The sequence below is a fragment of the Diadema setosum genome, chromosome 21 (assembly GCF_964275005.1).
Source record: "Diadema setosum chromosome 21, eeDiaSeto1, whole genome shotgun sequence".
In the NCBI taxonomy this organism is placed as follows: domain Eukaryota; kingdom Metazoa; phylum Echinodermata; class Echinoidea; order Diadematoida; family Diadematidae; genus Diadema; species Diadema setosum.
The window spans coordinates 6,369,193-6,390,606 of record NC_092705.1 but is presented as its reverse complement, the minus strand read 5'-3'; the positions used below and the strand labels follow the sequence as shown (position 1 = coordinate 6,390,606).

Sequence of the window (21,414 nt, the reverse complement as noted above, 5' to 3'; positions counted from 1 at the left end):
GCATGTGTACAGGATGTCATGAAAATATAAAGGAAATTCAACATTGTTTCACTTTCGGGGAATTGCATAGTAAAAGAGCACTTGACATGCCTCTTTGAGAAGGCGGGGGGAGGGGAGGGGGAGGGGGAGGGGGAAGGGGGGGGGGAGATGACATTACCCTAAACATACGTCAGTGTCAAGTCGAGGGAAGGTGTACTTTTTGCAAAGTATTAAATTTTGTGAAACTCTATTTATGTAGGGACCTATTGTACATATATTTTTTTTCATCGGTCAGTGCATGTGACATCATCATCTGTAGTATAGCCACCTCATCTTACAGTAATTGCGCAAAAACTGGAAAAATTTATTTTGAACGGATTGGGTTGAACGGATTTTGAACGAATTTTCCTTAAAACTTTCACTTGTGTTCTACTAATATTGCTGCGTTCACTCAATCTACATGTATGATCATGTATCTGAAGGTAAACTTGTCCTGTAAATTTTTAGATTCTTTCAATGTAGTGCCCAGGGTAAGATTGCCCAAAATATTTCAGTATATATCATGCCCCTGAAAACGACTACACCTGAAAGGCAGATTGTGTAGAAATTTGGAAATATGACCGGGGCTTGCCCGTGATAGCCAATGCACGCAAACCAGGTGCCCGTTTCATAAAACTTGTCATCAGTGACAAGTTGTCATAGATGTGACAAGCTACTGAAATCCTTGCATCTGATTGGCTGAGAGCAAATTTGTCATAGAAATGTGGCAGTTGTCACTGATGACAAGTTTTATGAAACGGGCCCCAGATCACGAGACAGCAAGTGTTGATGCGCTGCAGTTTGAATAGGGTGCATAGGGTTGAACGGTTTATTGTTATCAGATCCACGAGGAAAACTATTACCATCATATTTTATTACACAATGAAGGTGGCCTGTTGAGAGGTTGGTAACCATATTCAAAGCTTCACATCCCTCGATCTGATTGTCTTTTTTGAAGAAATAATGCCAATATCCTTAACCCTAAAGGGGCCGGGCTTTTTTGGCTATGCTCAGGCCGGGGGGGGGGGGGGGGATGGATTCCGCCCCCCCCCCCCCCGAGATCTCGGCCATCGGTGGCGCGATCGCGATGAAATTTTGCATGCGTGAGACCTGCGTCATAATCTACAAGATTGTGTCATAAGATTTTTTGAAACAATCAATTTCTAATTTTAATTAATTAATTATGCAAATTAAGCTCAAGATCATATTTTAGCCTAATTAAAAGCATTGAGAGTCTAATTTTTGGTCTGTAAATCTGTTGCAGCATATTCAACGATTGTACATCACAAAAACTTCCAAAATTCATTTCAATTCTTATGTATTTTATTGTTTTCAGAATTTCTTGTGTATTTCTTTGTTTTTCAACTTTTGTTTTTTCTTTGTTTTTTCATTGGAAATTGTCACTGACCACTTTTCTACCATAATTAGCACAAAACTAATCAATGAAAGTGATTAATTGTAAAAATAATCAGGTTTTTATGACTTTCACGACAGAGCACTGTTTTCCATAGGAAATGTACACAAAATCACAAAATTGTGCCCGTTTTGGGGCGACATTCCGTTACAAAAATGGGCGTGGCTTCGCAAAAGTACGCGCGGACGTCGCAAATTTGGTCTCAAAAGTTGCGCGAGACTTGAACAAACAAAGTCAAGAAGCCTCGCGACGAGGCCTTCTCGCGTAACAGAATTATAGCGCGAAACGTCGGGGGGGGGGGGGGGCGGATTCCGCCCCCCCCCGGCCCTTTTAGGGTTAAGATAATTCATTGTGTTTTCCATGTTCCTTTCTCAGGGAGAGTGCAGTGAACTCCGGTGTTAAATTTGACCTTGATTGATAAAGTTACTACATAGTCGAACAGTATAAGGAAGACCTTACAGCCAAGTAATTTATATAAGTGTATCAGACCTACAGCGTGCATCATTTAACCGCAACTTTATTTACTGGTGTCCTGACTAATCATGCTAATGTCATACTTGCCAACTAGTAAGATTTTATCAGATTCAGTAAGATTTTTTACGTTAAAAATAGCAAAATCAGATTTTCTGTCAGAGAAATCAGATTTTTAGAAAATATTTAGATATACCTTTCATGTGTATTTTCTGAAGATTTGACCGAAAGTAAGATCTTTAACTTCAGTTTGCATATAAAATAAGATTTTTGCAATCCACGAGTAAGATATTTCATCTCGAAATGTTGGCAGGTATGTAATGTATACTATAGTCGATTGGTTGATGGAGTAGCTGTTGAAGATCATGCATATACCTCTTGTCTTTCAGCACCGCATGTTGTCAACAGGCTCACAAGGTAGATAAACTACCCTTACATACATGGACCATAAGGTCTGCTATCGCAATCGCGTCATACCGGTATTTCTTTTGATCATGATCACTAACCTTGCCAATAGAAAGTGCATGTATATAAGATTAGTGTAAAAAACAAACAATTAAAAAACATTGCTATCTGGACCGAATATCATTCGTGGGGATCAATTATATTTTTTATCTTCTCCTCAGACTTGTGATAGCATAATTTAAGATGCTCTATGTAAAAGCCTCCGACAAACGCCTTCTGTAGTTATTGCAAGAAAAGGAACCTGAAGATTCAGTCTAGTTTATTTCTGCATTCCGTTTTCAATATAACGTATGATAGCAAGATTTAACAAAGTGTAGGCATAATATATGTCAAATACATTATGTGTATTAATCAATAGATACAGCTCTATATAGGTAAGCATTTAATGTAAAGCAAACGCATCACATAATTTCATGTTGAATTATGCACTCATTAAGGACGCATTAAACAATACAGATATAAGAAAATCTCAATTGGAATGGAGGGAATCGTCTTCAAAAGCAAAGCTTCACTATAGACAGATGGCTTGGAGGAATTGTGTTATGTTTGATACAATATATACTTTGCTTTATAGCCTCTCTCGCTTTAGCGGTAACATGAGAAGCAGGCTGAGGATCGTCACGCCAAACAACGTAAAAGGATACCAGATGATTTTCAGATATTTTGCATTTGAACAACCATGAATTGCTGGGTACAAAGATACGAACACACTACTTACTCGGTGCTTATTTACGCCAGAGTAAGGCAATCTGTCAATCAGTTGCAACAGGTGAACCTGTTAAGCAAGTGTTATTGTATATTAATGAAATTACACCGTTACATGACCTATGTCATCATCCTTACTCAGTGTGTTATGTGCTGGTTTTACAGTCACAGAGTACTGTTAATCTGCTCAAGGATCACAATAAATTGCACAATAAATTGCACAAATGATTATGTACAATGCACTATTGATTTATGTACTACCTGATGTGAAATTATCTAAATCGTCTGGAATGCTCCTTAATTAAAGGGATGATACACTTTTAGTTGAGATGACTCTTCAGGTTTCCAAGATTTTGTTATGTTTTTTTTTTTTTTTTTTTTTTTTTTTTAGGTAATGAGAAAAACATCTTATGAAAATGATATTAAAGAACATTCTAAGAGGAATTCAAAGTTTATTCGGTGAAAATTGGTTTTGAAATGGCTGAGATATCTAAAACAAAGTGATCCTATTAAAAGGTGTTATAAGGATCGCTTTTAAATTCATAAAATTCTTCCGTCGAGATGTTTTTTTCATTGCAACATTGACAAATTGCCCTCCATCGACGTAAATAAGGCTTATCAGGAGGTCGTATTCAGGTTCGAATCCTGCTCGAGTATGTACGCCCATGATTTTTTTTTTATCATGGCTACTAAACACTGATCAATTCAGTGCTTATTTACGTCGATGTATAGGGCAATTTGTCAATCAGTTGCAATGGAGGGATCGCTTTGTTTTACTCTGTTTTTGGATATCTCAGCCATTTTAAAACCGATTTTCATCAAATAAACGCTGAATTCCTCTTAGAATAATTGTATGCTCTTTAATTTATAAAGTGGTTTCTAAGTATCTCGCAAAAATTTAAAATCCCTTTAAAACCCCAGCGAGAGTCAAGTCACCATGGCAACGAGACGCGATTCGGCTTCGGCTCCAGGCTCTCTTTGTTTTTGTTTTCGTTTTCGTTTTCCACAGTGACTTATTAATGTACTCGGTAATATAGCGGGGTGATGCAGACTTTCAAATAAAAATATGCATGGATAAATGTGCCGTATCTTTTCTGGAATCGCCATATTATATTATAGTGAATGAGATGAATAAATGAGAACCTGTGCAGTTATGATACAAACCTTTGACAATCAGTATCCTGCATGGATGTTTTGGTTTTGTATTGTATTGTCTTAATTCAGTCGTTGTTTGGTTTGGTTTTGTATATAATTCAATACATTGTTTATCCTGTAGTCATCTGAATTTAGTTCTAATTTTAGGTACATTTTGACAATATCTTAATTCAAAACTGCGATTTCAAATCGTATTGTAAAAGAAATCTCAATTTCCAAGTCCCGGGCTTTTGCGTGATTTTCTCCTTTGACCCACGCATCTCTGTAAATATTTTAATGTGATATTATGAAATGAATAAATAGAATTTAATTGAACTGAATTGAATAGCTATTGAGATGCATGGATAGCTTTTGTTAGACCTTGATGATGAATAAATTTCACATTGTGTGTTCCAACAAAGGTGAACATTATAAGTAGAGCTTGCCTGACGATTCTTTCCGTTTTCCGCACATGAGAAAATCGATCCGTTAAGTGGCTTATGATAGTAATAAGAGTAGTATATACTAGTAGTAGTAGTAGAAGTAACAATAAATTATCATAGTAATAATTATGATGATAATGATAGTAATTACGAGTACTTATAAAGCGCATAACCCATGGTGCATATAATGCCTCTGCGCTCAAAAAAAAAAAAAAAGGAGAAAGATTATACAAATACATTATTGCAATTACGAAGATGGTACCGAGCTTCATGTTTGCTTCCACTGTAAAAAAGAAAAAAAAAGAAAAAAAAAAGCGTTTTCAGGCATAAGCAAATGTTCGTTCTCCATAAAATGTGGTTCTTCTGTTCGGAGTAACAAATAAGTCTTTGCTTTTTGAACGAAGGTTCATCTCTTTTGTGGAGATTTGAAGTAGCTCTCTCAAATAATGTGGAGCGAATATAATGCTAATGGCCGTATCTTAAACTGTCTATAGATCCGAATTTTGACTTGAAGTCAGTGCAAGTTTCTTAGAACTGGTGATATTGGACACTCGTGCAGCAGACTTTTTGGATTGTTTGACCGTCAATCCACAAAGCAATTCATTACAAAAATCAAGATGGCACCGTTGGTTGCCGCGCCACGAGGGCGCTACATGGAGCATCTATGAATCAACACAGGCCCTGGGAAATTGTGTGCATTTCCCTGTTCGTGCTGCCTTTCCACCATGTTCCCTGCGGCCACGCGGCAGTCCCGCTTCAGGCCACCGTGGACAAAAAAAAAAAAAAAAAAACGGAATGGACGTGAGACAACGCGGTGGAACGGGATGGGCAAACGTGACAGGCCGTGATTGCCGTGGATGCCGCGTCAGATTTTTAAACCGTCAAAAAAATTGCCACTGCAGTCCCGGTGCTAATGAGAAACTTTGTAGGCCGTAATAAAACAGGTTGAACGCAACAAAGTGTAACAGCACATAACAAAACGTAACGAAACTGAGATGGTCCGTAGTGGAAAATATTGGAAAATATTGTGTAGTCAAGCCTGACCAGACGCCGTGAGAACAGCGTCTGATAGCTACATGTTCACCGGAGCGAGAACTGGGACAAACGAGACGAGAATACGGAGGAGAAAAAGCAGGAGAATACTATAGTATCCCATCTACCCACGGCGCATTACCTTCCCGGCAAACGGGGCTGCCGTGGCCGCCGCGAACATCGACACAAATGAAGTGAGCTGCCCCACGGGCATGCGGGTGCACGTCACGAGTTCAACACCCAAGAGTCATACAGCCCACGAGTTATACAGCCCACGAGTCATACAGCCCACGAGTCATACAGCCCATGAAATCGACACCAAACAAACAAGGCCCACGAGACCGACACACCAAGCACCGTGTTTTCAAAAATAATGGTTGCAATGTCGAACTCATGGGCTGTTTTTACGAAGTGTCAAACTTATGGACTGTATCATGGCCTTTTTAATGTCGAACTGTACACGCTTTCCTTTAGATCTATCCTGAAGGAGAATTACAGTTCTTCGACGGAGATTTACAAAACATGTGGACTTTTGAGTGATAAACCGTAGGCTTTCATTGTTGTAAGGACCTCTTGTTGGAGTTTGAGCTCATAAACTCCTCTTGCAGATTTCAGAACTGGAGTGAAAGAAGTTGGTCTACCTGGCTAATAATCATCTGATTAGACCAACTTATATCACTCAATATTATTGTGAAACTTGACAGTCACTGAATCTTTCACGTATTTTTACATGATTTTGTTGAATTTTTATTTTTTTTTTCGCAGTGTGTGTCTACGGAGAATTATTGTGTGAGACATTTAGAACTCACACCTGTAAATAAAGTGGAGCAGCCCGAGCCCTGTCACATAGCAAAGAGACTAAAATAAATCTGGGAAATGATTATCGCGCAAATGAAAAATACAAGGATATTAGGAACTATTTATAGGTGTGATTGATTAGGATAAATCACTCTACAACATACACATAAAAAAAAAGGCTGGACACGTTTTCTTTTGAATATTACTTAAAATGCCACATTCTTTTGGCGTAGATTCAGAAAATGCGTGACATGCAGATTTTACTACTGGAGTCAACTAAGTTTGTCCACTCAGATGTGAAACACGAAAAACATTGAAACTTTCTCAAATCTCTTTAATATACATTTATCATATATTATATTACATATATTATATTACATATACAGTCAAGTGATCTTATAGCATCTTATCTTATTCATTAGACACTAATGAGTAGAAGATGTAAGATTCACGATAAAATCCGTTAGGATTGTGTTGTGATTTCACAGCTCATGTATTACCTGTCCATTCCAAATGACGTGTTATATGTTTTATACATTCATCTTTCATAACATGTATATAACATTGGAAGTAGTTTGTATGTCATGCATTCATGACTGTGTTTATATATCTATTTATTAATTTGTCTTCATTCATTTATTTATTGATTAATAACTATTTATTCATTATTTTAACCCTGGATGGGAAGGCTCGACAGTTCGTGCATGTCTCAGTAGAGGATAGTTATCAAAAAAAAAAAAAAAAAACATAGGGGGAATTGGACGAAGTAGTCTTTTTTAATACTTTTTAAACTTAATTCGATTTTCCCCTGTCATCTGAAGGAGGTAAGACTTGGCTCTTTGATTATGATAAAACAAATATACCTCTATCATTGCCTTTATATATAAAAGGATAGTTTACTATTTTATCAAAATTTATTGATACTTTTCCTCTACGGAGTATATTGCAAAGCTATGCCTTCTTCCTTATAGTATACTCTGTACGTTATATAAACTACTTCTTGAGTTGGAATATACTACGCATGCTCACTTGCATTTCTGTCGGGCAAGCCTCCGGAAGTGTTCTGTAGTTGTGGGGAATAATCTATGTTTGAAAGCTATGCATAAGATTCGAATGCCCGTACGTATTCTAGTAGAAGTACAGTACAAGTGGTCTCTAGCTGACTCCAATGAACGCAAACAACGTGAAAGCACCACGAGAACATTTAAATATACTCGTTTTTTTACTCGAGTTTCACTTCTTTGCCGAGTCTATATGCGCGGTAACTGTAATATCGCATTCCCAATACATTGACTCTCACATTCACCGTACCTGTTTCAGTGTACAGGTGCTTGATAACGCTGTACACAGGATGAAGGTGACCAGACAGCGGTGGCGATGGGTCGTCCTTCTAGCTACTGTCATCAGCTCGCTGTTCTTCGAGGGGTTGCTCGCGGCTACGGGTGTCTACCTCGTCGTTTGGAAGGGGTACTTCGACTGCACCGCGGCAGAAATTAGCTTCATCGCCAGTACCCAAGTCATGATGTTTCATGTCGGTGAGCTGAGAATGCTGTTTGTCAATGTCAGAAAAAAAAGAAGAAGAATCAGAACCACTAAGATAGATCTGCCTGTATTAATTCTATGCATCCATCCAAGAGGGTCGTAGTTGTCTGTACACCCACATACCGTAGATCTTATGAACGTGTAAAAAACCATGGATTTGTATATGATGCATTTTAATGCATGGCTCAGTTAGCAGGTTACTTGAAGTGACTTGAGTTTGAGAGTCTATTCAATAGAATGTCGCAAAATCAATAGTGATAGTCTCATATTTGTACTTTTCCTTGAACCTCTTGAAATTGAAATGGCAATATATAGCGACCATTTCGTTTAAGTAAATGTAGCTTTGCATTCATAAAATGAGAAAAACACGATGAGAATAACTCCATAAACATTACAATATGACTTACTTGATGTTTTGCTCCCACTGTGCTCAATGATGAATTGCTAAGCACGAAGAATGCTCCAAACTAGCAGTCTGTAAATTCAATCTCAACGGGATTCCGCATTTTTGAAATTTTGAAGTCTTGTATTCGGAAAATAGAGCATGACTGTGTAACAGGTCATGCATGAACACTGGTACCGTCATATGGCCATTTCTGATTCACAGCCTCATAGCGACCTCACTAAAATGAACCAGCCAGAACCCATCACTTTTTCATACCGAAGATACATAGACCTGAAAAAAAAAAGATAAGCCGTACAAGCCTGTTAATTTGTTTAACTAATCAGGTGTGGCTGATGAGGGAAATCCCTCTATAAAATACACTTCATTAGGAGACATGACCCACGATATCTTTTAGATTTAGGGGAACTTCATATCTTTCGACGTAGATACAGAAAATAAGTGCAATGATTTTGTTTTACTCGTAAAATTGTAGTCTTTCTTTAAGGACCTCTGAGCAGAGTTTGAGCAAAAACCCCTGTGCAAAATAATTAAAGGCCTGTACACTGTTAGTGAATTAAGTAAGTCTCCTTATGATAGATATGAAACAAAAAAGACACAGATTTGCAGTATTTTATGGAATATTATATTTGTAATCTATAACACGTTTCTTTTATTATGGAGAATTACTTACCGGTGTGAGACCTCTGGGGTCACTCCAGTGTTGGGGTCAGTATTTCCGACGGGAGGGAAGTGGCCAGGCCTCTTTGTGGTCATTCTATTCCCATTACGTAATACCACACGTGTTTATATATATTTAAGACCCGCACACACACACACACACACACACACACACACACAAATATACCCCCATACCCAAATTAAGTGAATAAGAGTGAAGTTTTTTTTTGTTTTTTTTAAGGTGAAGGTCAAATCAAGTCAGAAAGAAAAGAACTAAAGAATGTCGAGATGTACATGATTGTACAGTTATAATCATGCAAAACAAGTGAGATACGCTATGGGGCGCCAAGTGTCGCATGGCCTATTTCGTTACGAAATCAGTCATTTCGTCGACGAAATGATTGATCTGAAATTGCGTTACGAAATGAGGTCGAACCCGCCTGCTTCGCTTCGCTTCTGTCGCGAGGGGGATGGGGAAATGGATGGGTGACTGTGGGAGCTTGGGTGTAGGATTTATTTGATAAAGATTTTCATTTGCACAACTGTACATGGTTAGAATGTACTTAAATCGTGTAATTGAGTCATATAATCTCCTTTCTGTGATTATGTCGTGCATGAGCAGGAATTACACAATTCAGTATCCATTCAGTATCCGTTCAGTATCCATTCAGTATCCTCTCAGTATCCTCTCCTCTCAACATTGTCTTACCTCCTCGTTGCAGGTGGGCTTTCTTCCGGTGCGCTAATCAACAGGTTTGGATATCGTGTGATGGCCACGCTGGGTGGTTTGATGTCGTCACTCGGAGTACTGTTGAGTGTGTTCGCGCCCTCTCGTCTCATGCTTTGCTTGACGTATGGTGTGGTATCAGGTGCGTTTACATTTGTAAGCGTCTGATGTAAATAATTCAATTACATTTGCTCCTGTTACTATAGTATTGCTCCATCATAATATCTGCCAAACATAAATTCCACCCACTAATATAACCCTAACCTTAATACTTACATCAAACTAAACTTATAGAACCCTATCACAACCCACCCTAGCCCTAAGACCTTGAAGAAAATAAGACGAGAAGAAGAGAAGATTGAAATGATGCCAGCGTTTCTCGATTTTCAGCATGAGATTGTGTGAATGGTGTGAATTTCATAACAATGTAGTCTATGCTCTATTATATTGCATGTTCTCATGGTCACACGGTAGACAAGTAATTACTAGTATAAAGATAAATTGACTGCTTCGAAGGACATGGTTAAAAGTGTTTGCCCAGAGGTGATTCCTGAACATGGCTACACCCCGGGACAAAGTCGAGGCAAGCCCCTTGAGTTCCCCTTTTAATGTTAAAGGGTGTGTACAGTTCTGGTCAAGGTGAGGATTTAGCTTTTAACGTTTTGGGAGATATTCAGAAACCACTCTATGAGATTTCAAAGAGCATGCAATTCTAAGGGGTATCAAAAGTTTATTTGATGAAAATCGGTTTTGAAATGGCTGAGATATCCAAAAACAAGGTGAAACAAAGAGATCCTAATAAAGTTGTGGCCTGTCGCCTTTTATTATTATCACTTTTTTGGATATCTCAGTCATTTGAAAACCAGTTTTCATCAAATAAACCTTGAATCCTTAAAATTACATGCTCTTTCATATTTCATAAGAGGTTTCTCATTATCTCACTTAAGAATGTTCAAAACATGAATCCCCACCTCAACCAGTACTGTACAGTCCCTTTATTCGTGTGAAACGTATGAAAAATCATGACACTGGAGAATCGCAAAAGAGGAGTGACTCAATGTGCTGATTAAAGTAGGATTATACGGCGGCGATGTGACTATTAAAGTCATTAGCGTATCTGTCTTTCAATCGAAATGGCTCGGGTTTGGGCGCAGGTTTGAACCCAACGGTGATTCGTACTGGCCCATGTGGTGTGTTATCATGCCATCCCCTCTATGATAGGGGCAAAATAATCTGTCTCTTGGATAGGACATAAAATGGTGGTCCCATGGGAGAGACACACACAGCCACACGTAAAAGATCACGCTTCATTCATTCATTCATCGCAAAGGACAGGGTGCATAACCTGGTGAGGTGGTCCACCCCAGTCATTTACTCACAACTTCCTGGACCCTATGGACGACAAGCTAATGCAGCTGAATATGGGTTATCTAGACATCTTGTGAGATGGAAAACAAAAACGAACAAACGAACCCGTTGGAAAGCATGTATGTAACACACACTCACTAGCACTACAAAATTGTGTCCTCTAGATGTTAGTCTTCTGGTCAAATGCGTGTTTGTGTGACTATCCGTTTTCCCATCTCCATCAATGTATTCGCTGTCACTTCATTATTTACTGCATCATCTGCTTGTTTGTTTGTTTGTTTTGTTTATTTATTTCATTTTTCTGTCCGAGAAGATGGCTGGATATCCCATATTCAGCTGCACTAGCTGGTCTTCCATGGGGTCCAGTTGGGTGTGAGGCGGGACCACTTCACTGGGGTATGCACCCTGCTCTTTGCGATGAACGAATGAAGCGGGATCTTTTACGGGCACGAATTGTGGCTCTCTCACACATAGGACCTCCATTAAATGTTTATGTCCTATCCGACGAACAGAGTGTTTTGTCTCTTACCTAGAGGGGACGGTATGATTACTCACAACATGGGTCAATTAGACTCGGTTAAATTCCATGAGGTCTGTTCCTCTTTTTTTTTTATACAGGGTTTTTCGCTGGAGCGTTATTCCCTGCCAACGCCGTAGCGTTAGCCAACTACTTCGACAAGAACTTTAGCACGATTCGCGGTATCTCGTCGGGCGGGTCCGGCATCGGCATAATTCTCTTTCCACCTCTGGTCCAGTTCCTTGTCGACGTGTATGGCTGGCAGGGCAGCATGCTGATCGTCAGCGCCATTATGGGAAACCTTGTCGTTGGGGGCCTCCTCCTTAGGCCGTTGGACTCGTGGGGAAAACGACCAGTTGGGAATCAAAGCGAGAATCCACAACCAGAGCACGTAAGGCGGGACAAGGGCGGTCCAAATGGCGCGGTCTATCAGAGGGTGTCGGGATCGAACGATATTGCAGACGACACAACTCACGAGTTTAACCGGTGTCAACGCATGGACAATGAGGGAAACGCTTACGTCGGGACTCGTTCACTTTCAAGCAATTGTGAAAGCGTCGCAGGCGATAGCGAAAGCCTCACAGATGATGGCAAAAGCACAGACGAGACCATCACAGATGGCATGGAGACAAGCTTTATGGATGTTGAGATCATAAGACCATCCAACAGTGAAACACAAACCGCAAGATACGCGCAGATGGAAACATGCCCTAAAGGTGATGAACACTCATGTGAAATTACTGCAACCAATGAAGTTGCAACTGCGTCACTTGCTATGGAATGTCGCGATGTTGCCAAAGCCATATCTGTAATGACTCAGGTCAAAAGTAATAACCCTCTTCCCGCAGTTTTTCATGCCGTTGGACTTTCCATGCTCTCTTACAGCTTCCGCTTATCAGTCTTGATGTTCTCACAATTCATAATCGCCATTTGTTACAATGCTGTCATTAGTCACCTTCCCAACATGGTTGTTCTTCGTGGAATCAAACCCCAAATGGCGTCTTTCTTGATGTCGTTCCTCGGAATCGGTAGCACGATTGGTCGAGTTGGCGGCGGTGTTCTACCGGACTTGGGCCGGTTGTCCCCCTCGAACGTGTACATGATTTTCATGGTCGTCTGCGGTGTAACGGTCATTGTGTGCATGGCGAGCTCGACGTACTGGCTGTACGCGCTCTCCTGCACGTTGGCTGGCGTCTCCAGCGGCGGCACGTTCAGCCTACAGGTTGTCCTTGCCTGGAATTACGTAGGGAAAGATCATTTGGGCAAGGCAGTGGGACTCGTCTTGCTAAGCCACGGACTTGGAGGTATTGTTGGGCCTGTGCTAGGAGGTTAGTATGTAGTCTGTCGGAAATGCAGGTACAATATAATTGATAGTTCCTAACCACTTTTCAGAAAATTGCCCTTAATATGAGGCAGCTATGACATTGAAAATGTGCAGAGTATGCCATTCTCAAGCGTAGATATGATTATTCACGTTCGTATAATGTCACTTTGTCAATGATTTGCTTTGTTTAAAAGGATCAGACATCGATTTGTGATGTAGAGCAAAGAAAGTTACTTAATGACCCATATTTATGGCTTGTTTAGTGTATTTCTCAGAAATTTGGGGGTCATCCCACTAGACCGACACCCACGAGTCATACAGCCCACCTTACTTACCTTCCATCTTACTGCAATGAAAAAAAGCGGTACGATTAGTTAAACCATTTGCTGATCTTCCCGTCAAAACTGAAATCTAACAAATCCGTATAGAAATGTTTGTACATCCTAGCTTAAAGGGATGGTATAGTATTGGTAGAGGTGAGAATTATCAAGAAACCGTTTGTAAAATAGTACAAAGCGTACCTTTCTAAGAGGAATTCGAAGTTTATTTGATGAAAATCGGTTTTGGAATGGCTGAGACATCAAAAAATAAAGTAAAACAAAGCGATTGTAAAATAAAAGGTGGGACCCACATTTTATTGGAATTGTGTTTTTATTGCCTTTTTGTTTCATGTTAGCGTTGTGTGTGTGTGATTTTTATGTCATCTGCCGAACACGTTACCAAAGATTAAGTGTAGCACTTACTGCGAAATTCTCTCCGCTATTTTCCAGGTTGGCTGTACGATTTAACCGGGACATACCACCTGACGTTCTACGTTTTCGGAGCGACCCTGTCGCTGTCCGGGTTTGTCTTCCTTCTGGAGCCGATACTGCGGCGACTCGAAACAAAGAAAGCCAGACGTATCCTGAAGGAGCATGGAGATGATGATGAAGCTTCCGTTGAAAATATAAACGAGAGATGACAACATGGTGTGAACAGGCTATGGAAACCGTCAAACCCTAATGATAAGGGTTATGGTAATAACATTTGACGCATATTGTTCCAAATCCACTTTGTAGAGTGCTCAACCAACATCAACAGTGCTCACTTGTGCACTCTCCACTCCCTCGGAAGCATTCCAGCAAGTCGCCGTCTTACGGGAGCGCACAGCACATGCTGATCAACCAACGTTCTCATCATTTCACTCATTTATCATCCTGGGTATAAGAGGGCAGCAATGTGGACCAAGTACCTTACGGTACGTAGGGCAAATGTGTTGGGCTTCGTTGAGCTCGACCCCACGAACCCAAACCATGTTTATTTGACATATACGCTCTTATTCACTCGGCAACGACACCTCCAAGAGAATAGATGATAAATCTCCAGATAGTATATTACATTTCAGAGGCTATTGTGCTATTGTGCCAGAAGGTTTCCATGCCATGTTTACGTTGACTTTGACGTTGTTTTTGTTTTTGTTGTTGTTGTAGTTGTCTTGTTTTGTTTGTTTGTTTTTTTGCTACGGTGCGCCAAAAAAAAAAAAAAACATGTCTGGTTCTATCTAAAATATTAATAATAATAATAATTTGTAAAAAATCACGCAAAATGTTATACTAATGTCAAAATCAAGAGCAACGAAATACCAGATGAAGATTAATTTTGTAACAAAATTATTAGTGGGGAAGTGATATTGTAAGAAAACCAGACATGGTTCCTTTTGGCGCACCATAGCAAAAAAAAAAAAAAAACAACAACAACAACAACAACAACAACAACAACAGACCGTTGCCGTTACCATGCTTGGTGTAAACGAGCCTTAAGTCCAACTCGCAACGGGACAAAAGAATGGCTAAGTCGCAAGAAAATTCTTCCGGCAAAGTAGGAACATCTCTCAATTCTGTTGTACAAGACAGACGGTCTGTTTGATTTCCAGTTGTAGTACATAAATCGGAAATGCCGTGAATATATTAGTAGTAGTAGTAGTAGTAGTAGTAGTAGTATTAGTAGTATTATTATTATGATTATAAATTTTTATTTGTGGTGGAATTTATTGTGATCCTTAAAGGGGATGGCTAGTAACTGATCAGTGGGAATTAGTGGGAATGCTGGGGGATGATCAATCCTTGTGGGATTCATTTAAGAGTACATTATATATCTATTGCTGTGTGAAAATTATTTGCTTCAGAATGGTTTCATATTCAAGTAATGTGCAGTTTAATGTTTCCAGGTTAGCATAATATGCTTGTACAGATCGTTAACGATCGCCCCGTCACTGTACAAGCATGCTGACCTGGAAACATTTCACTGCACATTACTTGAATATGAGACCATTCTGAAGCAAATAATTTTCACACAACAATAGATATATAATGTACTCTTGAATGAATCCCACAAGGATTGGAACAATCATCCCCCAGCATTCCCACTGTTCAGTTACTAGCCATCCCCTTTAAGCGGAGAAATCAATACTCAAAAAAAGAAAAGAAAAGAAAGATACATTCAGAAACTATGTAAGCAGTGTAAACCAGTCTATGGATGTTCAAATGCAGAAGTCTGAAAAATCTTTCGGAAGTCTCCTTCAAGGTTTCAACAAAATCGAAGTTAAAATAGAAGTATGATGAAGAAGAATGACGAAGAATGATGTTTCTAAAGGCACAAATCTTCCATCGACTGTTACGTACACAAAATCATAATGAAAATAGTCACGTAGATGTTTCGGTCAATGATTTAGCAAATACGACCTCCTCCCCACATTACTAGCAGGTGATTCCTAACAAAGATTTTATTTGATTTGAAGGATGTACGTCGGGGTTTTTTATGTTTATGAAAAGGTGGAAATCTAATAAAGGTTTGAATGTAGGTTGGTGGGATATGGTGTAACGATACCCAAACGTCATTGAATGTGCATAGAAGATTGCTACGAAACTCTAAAACCGGTAGTCATCTGTCGTCTATGTAGCTCATGCATTTTCCACTAATAAAGACAGTCTATTCTTATCTTGTATTAGTGCTTGTGAACAAGCTGAATTCATCACGTTCCTTCTTAGACTTAATCCAATATTCATAAAACTTTCATTCATTATCTATTATTAGTGCTTGTGAACAAGCTGAATTCATCACGTTCCTTCTTAGACTTTATCCAATATTCATAAAACTTTCACTGTTCTTATTTTATAGTATCACTCCATTCCATCTTTTTATCTTTATGCAAACACCCACATGGGTCAAGGAGTTGATTTTCAATGTCAAAAATGTTACATAATTACCCAGCGAGATGGGTATATATGAAATACGTACAGACTTTGTAGGTGACATTAATGTCAGGTGCAGAGGTCTGGGAATGTCTTTTAATACTTTAGCGAGCTTTCGATTTTTATTTTTTATGACCTGGACGTTCAGAGGAAAAAAAAAAGGAGAGAGGAGAACGTCCAACGCAATTGTCGTTGTCTGTGTCTCAAATTTAACGTTCCCTTTTAACCCTAAAAAGACTGGGGGGGGGCCTAAAAGGCCCCCCCCCCTCGACATTTTGCGTGATTACTCAGCAACACGCAATGCTCTCGCCGCGATGCTCTATGACTTTTTTCTTTCAAGTTTCCCGCACATTTTGACACCAAATTTGTGACGCCCGGGGGTACGGTTCTGAAGTTACATAACTTTTTGTACATGCACGTGAGACCGAAAATGGCTCAAAAATGTGATTTTGTGTACAAAGTCAATACAAATTGAGTTTTATCACATGGTTCATATAAATATGCCTATTTTTACTCTCAATGGCTAAAATCAATTTGTTTTAGTAGTGTTATGCTTCAAAAAGGGTCTGCCACAAATTTTGCTGAAAAAAACAACAAAAACAAAAGGTCGAAAAAAACAAAGAAATACATAAGAAATTCAGAAAACAATAAAATAGATAAGAAATTAATTTTGATACCGAATTTTTTTTTTTTAAGTACATTTGCTAAGAATGCTACAAAGAATATCTAGACCAAAAATGAGCACTTTTGGAGCTTTATTTACTGATTTAGATAAAAAAAGGTCTGATTTCTCGCATAAATTAGCATAATTAATCAAAATAAAATAAAAGAAGACTATTTTGGAAATTTTAAATATACGATCTTGTAGATTACATCGCACACTACCATTGTGCAAATTTCCGCGGCAATCGCGCAATCCACGGCCGAGATCTTAAGGGGGGGCCCTTTAGGCCCCCCCCCCCCCAGTCTTTCGAGCTACCAAAATAGCCCAGTCTTTTTAGGGTTAATGCAAGAATCTCCGTATCAATTCAAGGAGCAAAGGTCTATATAGGAACGAATTTTAATGAGTGAAGAGGGCGTTTGTCTCCATGCTCCTGTTTGAGGAAGGAACCTCGCAGGAGTATGAGGCGGAAACCTCGCAAAATCCTGGGTTTTAATTATTGTACACTGTATTTCTATTCTTTATTTATTTTTGGTCAGCTTAGTAATGATATTTAAGTTATTGGGGGCTGCTACCCTAACCACCACCACCCCCCCCCCCCACCCCAGTTATGTTGCTCATGATTACGGTATATGGTCTAATGGGATGTGACAACTTTTTTCGTTTCGTTTCTTCTTTTTTTTTTTTCGTTTCGTTTCGTACACACTTGTATTTCATTTCCAATACATATGATTACAACATTTGAATAGACATATATTAATGATACAACAATGCAATGAAAAAATAAACAATGAACCATAGTATATAATACAATTTTATAATTATTTCAAGACAAGTACCCCAAAAATGATTGGAAGTGGAAGGAACTGCTAAAAAGCAGAACTTTTAGTCTGCAGTCCCCTAAAAAACACAAAAACAAGCAACATACAAACAAACAGACAAACTGTAGTCAAATGATGAAACGATGCAAAGAAAGTAAAATAAGACAGAGACGAAGTAGGCCTACACACATACAGACACATTAACAAACACAAGACAGCTCTCTTGTAATGAGGGAAAGAGGAAAGGTAAGTTTCTGTTCGTCAGAGCGCTCCACCATTTTTATGTTTGAGTAATTTGCATCCTGTAATGAATCTCACATCAGGAAGTAGAGGCAGATGAAACTCGGAAATCCCTGCTGTTTGTTTTCAAGAGTCTTTTTTTTTTTTGTGTACTTCATGTTTCGCGGCTTGTGTGTAGTCGGTAAAATTTAATGAAAATATTACCATGAACTTTCCACTAAGATGCTATGAGATCAATGGTTTATTGCAAGGTGCAATATGATAAAAGGAGGGCTATATTTATACCTTCAGGTGTCACCCAATGCATTATGAACAGGAGATATGACTAGGGGGAGGGTTATGTTAATGCACTGCCATCATACATTTCTGACATGAATCCTATAGTCCAGTCAAGGGTATTTCCTGTTAAGGTGCATCATTGTAATTATCGCACGATAGGAATAACGTACACGGATATTGTTAGACGTCACATTTGAATTTGCACTCTTCACGCGCAGATACCGCAGGAGAGGTTTTAAATGCTTGTTCTATACATGTATCAGATGTGCTCTGTGGGGCATTTTATTGCAATGGTTATAATAAATCACTGCTTTATTTTCAAGTTATATGAAGTATGAGAAGCAATCGTTTATATTGTGTGTTTTTTTAATCTTTGACCTTTGTTGTATAAGGCAAAAAAAAAATGTTTGGACACAATCGAACTATTTTGTGTAATAAAACATGTCTGGTATGGTACTTGTGAATAGAAACACTCAAGAACAAGTTTTATCAAACAGCGTAGGCTACATTTTGCCAACCAAAAATATTTTGATGTAAAGACATTGAGGCAAACAATTCATGAGGATCATATTGACGTTCTTACAACTATTATTATTTATTTCCGTTTTATTTCAACAGGGTAGCCCTTTCAGTTAACAAACTGCTCTACCAAGGGGCCCTACACAATAAAAAGATACAAAAACATATATTCAAATGCACAACGTTACAATCAAACCAAACGTAAACATATCAACCACATAGCAAAGAAAAAAAAATATGTGTAACAAAAAGTATACTGATAAGAATACAGCATGAATGTCAGAGGTAAACGGCACGGAAGGGTTTTTTTTTTTCCCGTTTCTCCTACCCTCTTGTTTACGGTGGGCTATTGTCTAGGTAGAAACAATTTTTAGGCCAGCAGCTGGCGAGATCGAGGTTGCAAGCTGCACCCTTCTCGCAGCGCGGGAAGAAATGCTTGGCTGGGTTTCCCGCGAATTTTGTTATGATTCATTTGGTTATCAATAAAGGCCGCACCCCGGTATTTGAATAAGGATAATGTAAGTGACAGTGAGTAGTCAAATTACAGGTTAATTAATATTGTATTGGTATGGGAGTGAAAGGTTAGAATTAAGGGAATCGCACTGATTGGCGAGTGATAACGTATGCAGGGTTAAGACCGAGAGAGGGAGCGTGAGAGAAGATAAATAGCTGTGAAGGAGGAAAATGAGAAGAGAAGCTAATCCGACGCGAGAGTGGAAAGACCGTTTGTGCCCATTGGGAAGGGTCCAGGCTCGTCGAAATAGGAGGGAATCCAGGATAAGACTCCGCTGAGATCCGAGCTAAAAGGCTGTGAGGGAGAAAGCGAGAGAGAAATTGAACCTGTGATACTCCGAGGCTAAAGTATTCCTGCTGCTGAGCGGAGTTGGCAGACGGGGTACTGGACGACAACTCCGAGGGCAGACGGCAACTCTCCGCGCGGTGCAGGGCAGAAATAACTGTAAGTGGAATTTATATGTGGATTTCAGTAATTTTCTTCCAGTTAGTTTTTTTGGGACTCAATAGAGGCGCTGTTAAAACGAGGCGCCTGGTAGTAAATGACAATATTAGTTTGTTTTTTTTTTTTTGTATGAAGAGAATGATTTGATGTGTAAGGTGAGAATGAATTGATGTTGAAGAAAGTAGGGTGGTAATAATCTGTGTGCAGAAATAAAGTACAGAAGTATATCCAACTGTGTTATAGCTGTAAACCAAGAAGCTCGGTTATGGTTTATGCACACATTGTAAACATTGGGGAAAAAAATTTCGAAAGTTATAAATTATGATGAAGAGAATTCTCAGGTATAGAGAAATGTTTTTGGGTGAATGTAAAGGAGTAGTTACAGTAGTAATAGGGATTAAATATTCGCCATACAGAGCGCGAATGCCATGATGTTATAAGATGATTTTGATATTGATGTTCTAAGAAGATTGTGATATTGATGTTATGAGTGTGACACAGAAGAGTCGCCGTGTAGTCGGGGAATATCAAAGAGAGGATAGAACAGTATTAATATGGATGGACATTATTGTGTTAGTGGTGGTTAATTGTAAATTTACAGCCGCATCCTTATATTGCTACGAGCTGAGACAGCCGCAGTGCTACGAGCTGAGACAGCCGCACCACTACGAGCTGAGACAGCCGCAGTGCTACGAGCTGAGACCGCCGCACCACTACGAGCTGAGGCAGCCGCTGTGCTACGAGCTGAGACAGCCGCACCACCACGAGCTGAGTCCGGGACCAGCCGCTGCTCGGTGACACAGTCACGGTCGTCAGCAGAGACGCTGTCATCACTGGCCGGGCCAGACTGGTCGACGTCGGCACCGACGCTGCGCCCTAGCGATCTACAAGACGCACGGGGGCGCCCTCCAGCGACGTCATAGGACACAGAACTCGGCAAGATAACGCCTGACCGTTGATAGTTGCAGGAGCTCCGTAGGCAGTAATACAAGTGGAGTGTAATTGTAACAGGGAGTTTGATGAGGTTGATTTAATCTAATGAATTCAGCGGAATATTTGATTTAAGTATATAAGCAGATAATTTATTTATGTTGTGTTGCGTTATGATGATATCTGTCAGAAAACATAGAACCCGCAGCGGAATTAAAATTGTGTTTATTGCATTTTGAATCCAAAACAAAAATCTTCACGCTGTGTTATTAACGTGGTCTATACTAGAGTAGAGTAGCGCAGTAAGTTCCCCCTGACAATTTCTGGCGACCACGAAGGGACCTTATGTTTGGGGAATAGTGAATGATTATTGGAACTAGGTGAAATTATAAAGCAGAGTGCTAGAAGGTAGGCAAAAGAAAAAAGGGTAGGATTGTGCAGTTATCAGTGTGAAACTGTATTCATGCATATTCTGGTATGGTAATCATGTTGCAATAGAGAATTGTGAAGGTAATTAAGAGTGTTGTGATAGTTGTGTAGGGTAGTTGTGAAGGGTTAGTGACAAGTGTAGACTGTAACCGGTTTGTCTGTATGAGTATTTTTCCTTAGCACAGGGCGGTCCGTCAGAGCGCGTTGCGGTTTGGGAGAGTGCTGCCTGCCCCATCGATTCGTCCTCGCCTCGTCTGCCTATCCGTGAACGAGCTGCAGTCAGTGAGTGTATTCTCCGAGGGAATTGACGCAGCAGACTAAGTGAG

At 39.5% G+C, this 21,414-nt stretch overlaps 1 protein-coding gene across 1 annotated transcript; it reads left to right on the top strand.

Annotated features, from left to right (window-relative positions):
• Nucleotides 1-7,831: 7,831 nt before the first annotated feature.
• Nucleotides 7,832-14,163, top strand: LOC140244854 (monocarboxylate transporter 14-like). Its single transcript, XM_072324464.1, has 4 exons — nucleotides 7,832-8,015; nucleotides 9,808-9,954; nucleotides 11,799-13,025; nucleotides 13,792-14,163. Exons 1-4 carry the CDS (start codon nucleotides 7,832-7,834, stop codon nucleotides 13,980-13,982), a joined length of 1,749 nt encoding a protein of 582 aa, XP_072180565.1. The 3' UTR covers nucleotides 13,983-14,163.
• The last annotated feature ends 7,251 nt before the right edge of the window (nucleotides 14,164-21,414 follow it).

Excerpts from the sequence above, each read along its gene's own strand:
- LOC140244854 (XM_072324464.1), top strand. The coding sequence starts at position 7,832 with ATGAAGGTGACCAGACAGCGGTGGCGATGGGTCGTCCTTCTAGCTACT. Across the intron at positions 8,016-9,807 it reads AGTCATGATGTTTCATGTCG|GTGGGCTTTCTTCCGGTGCG; the intron begins GTGAGCTGAGAA and ends TCCTCGTTGCAG. Across the intron at positions 13,026-13,791 it reads TGTTGGGCCTGTGCTAGGAG|GTTGGCTGTACGATTTAACC; the intron begins GTTAGTATGTAG and ends GCTATTTTCCAG.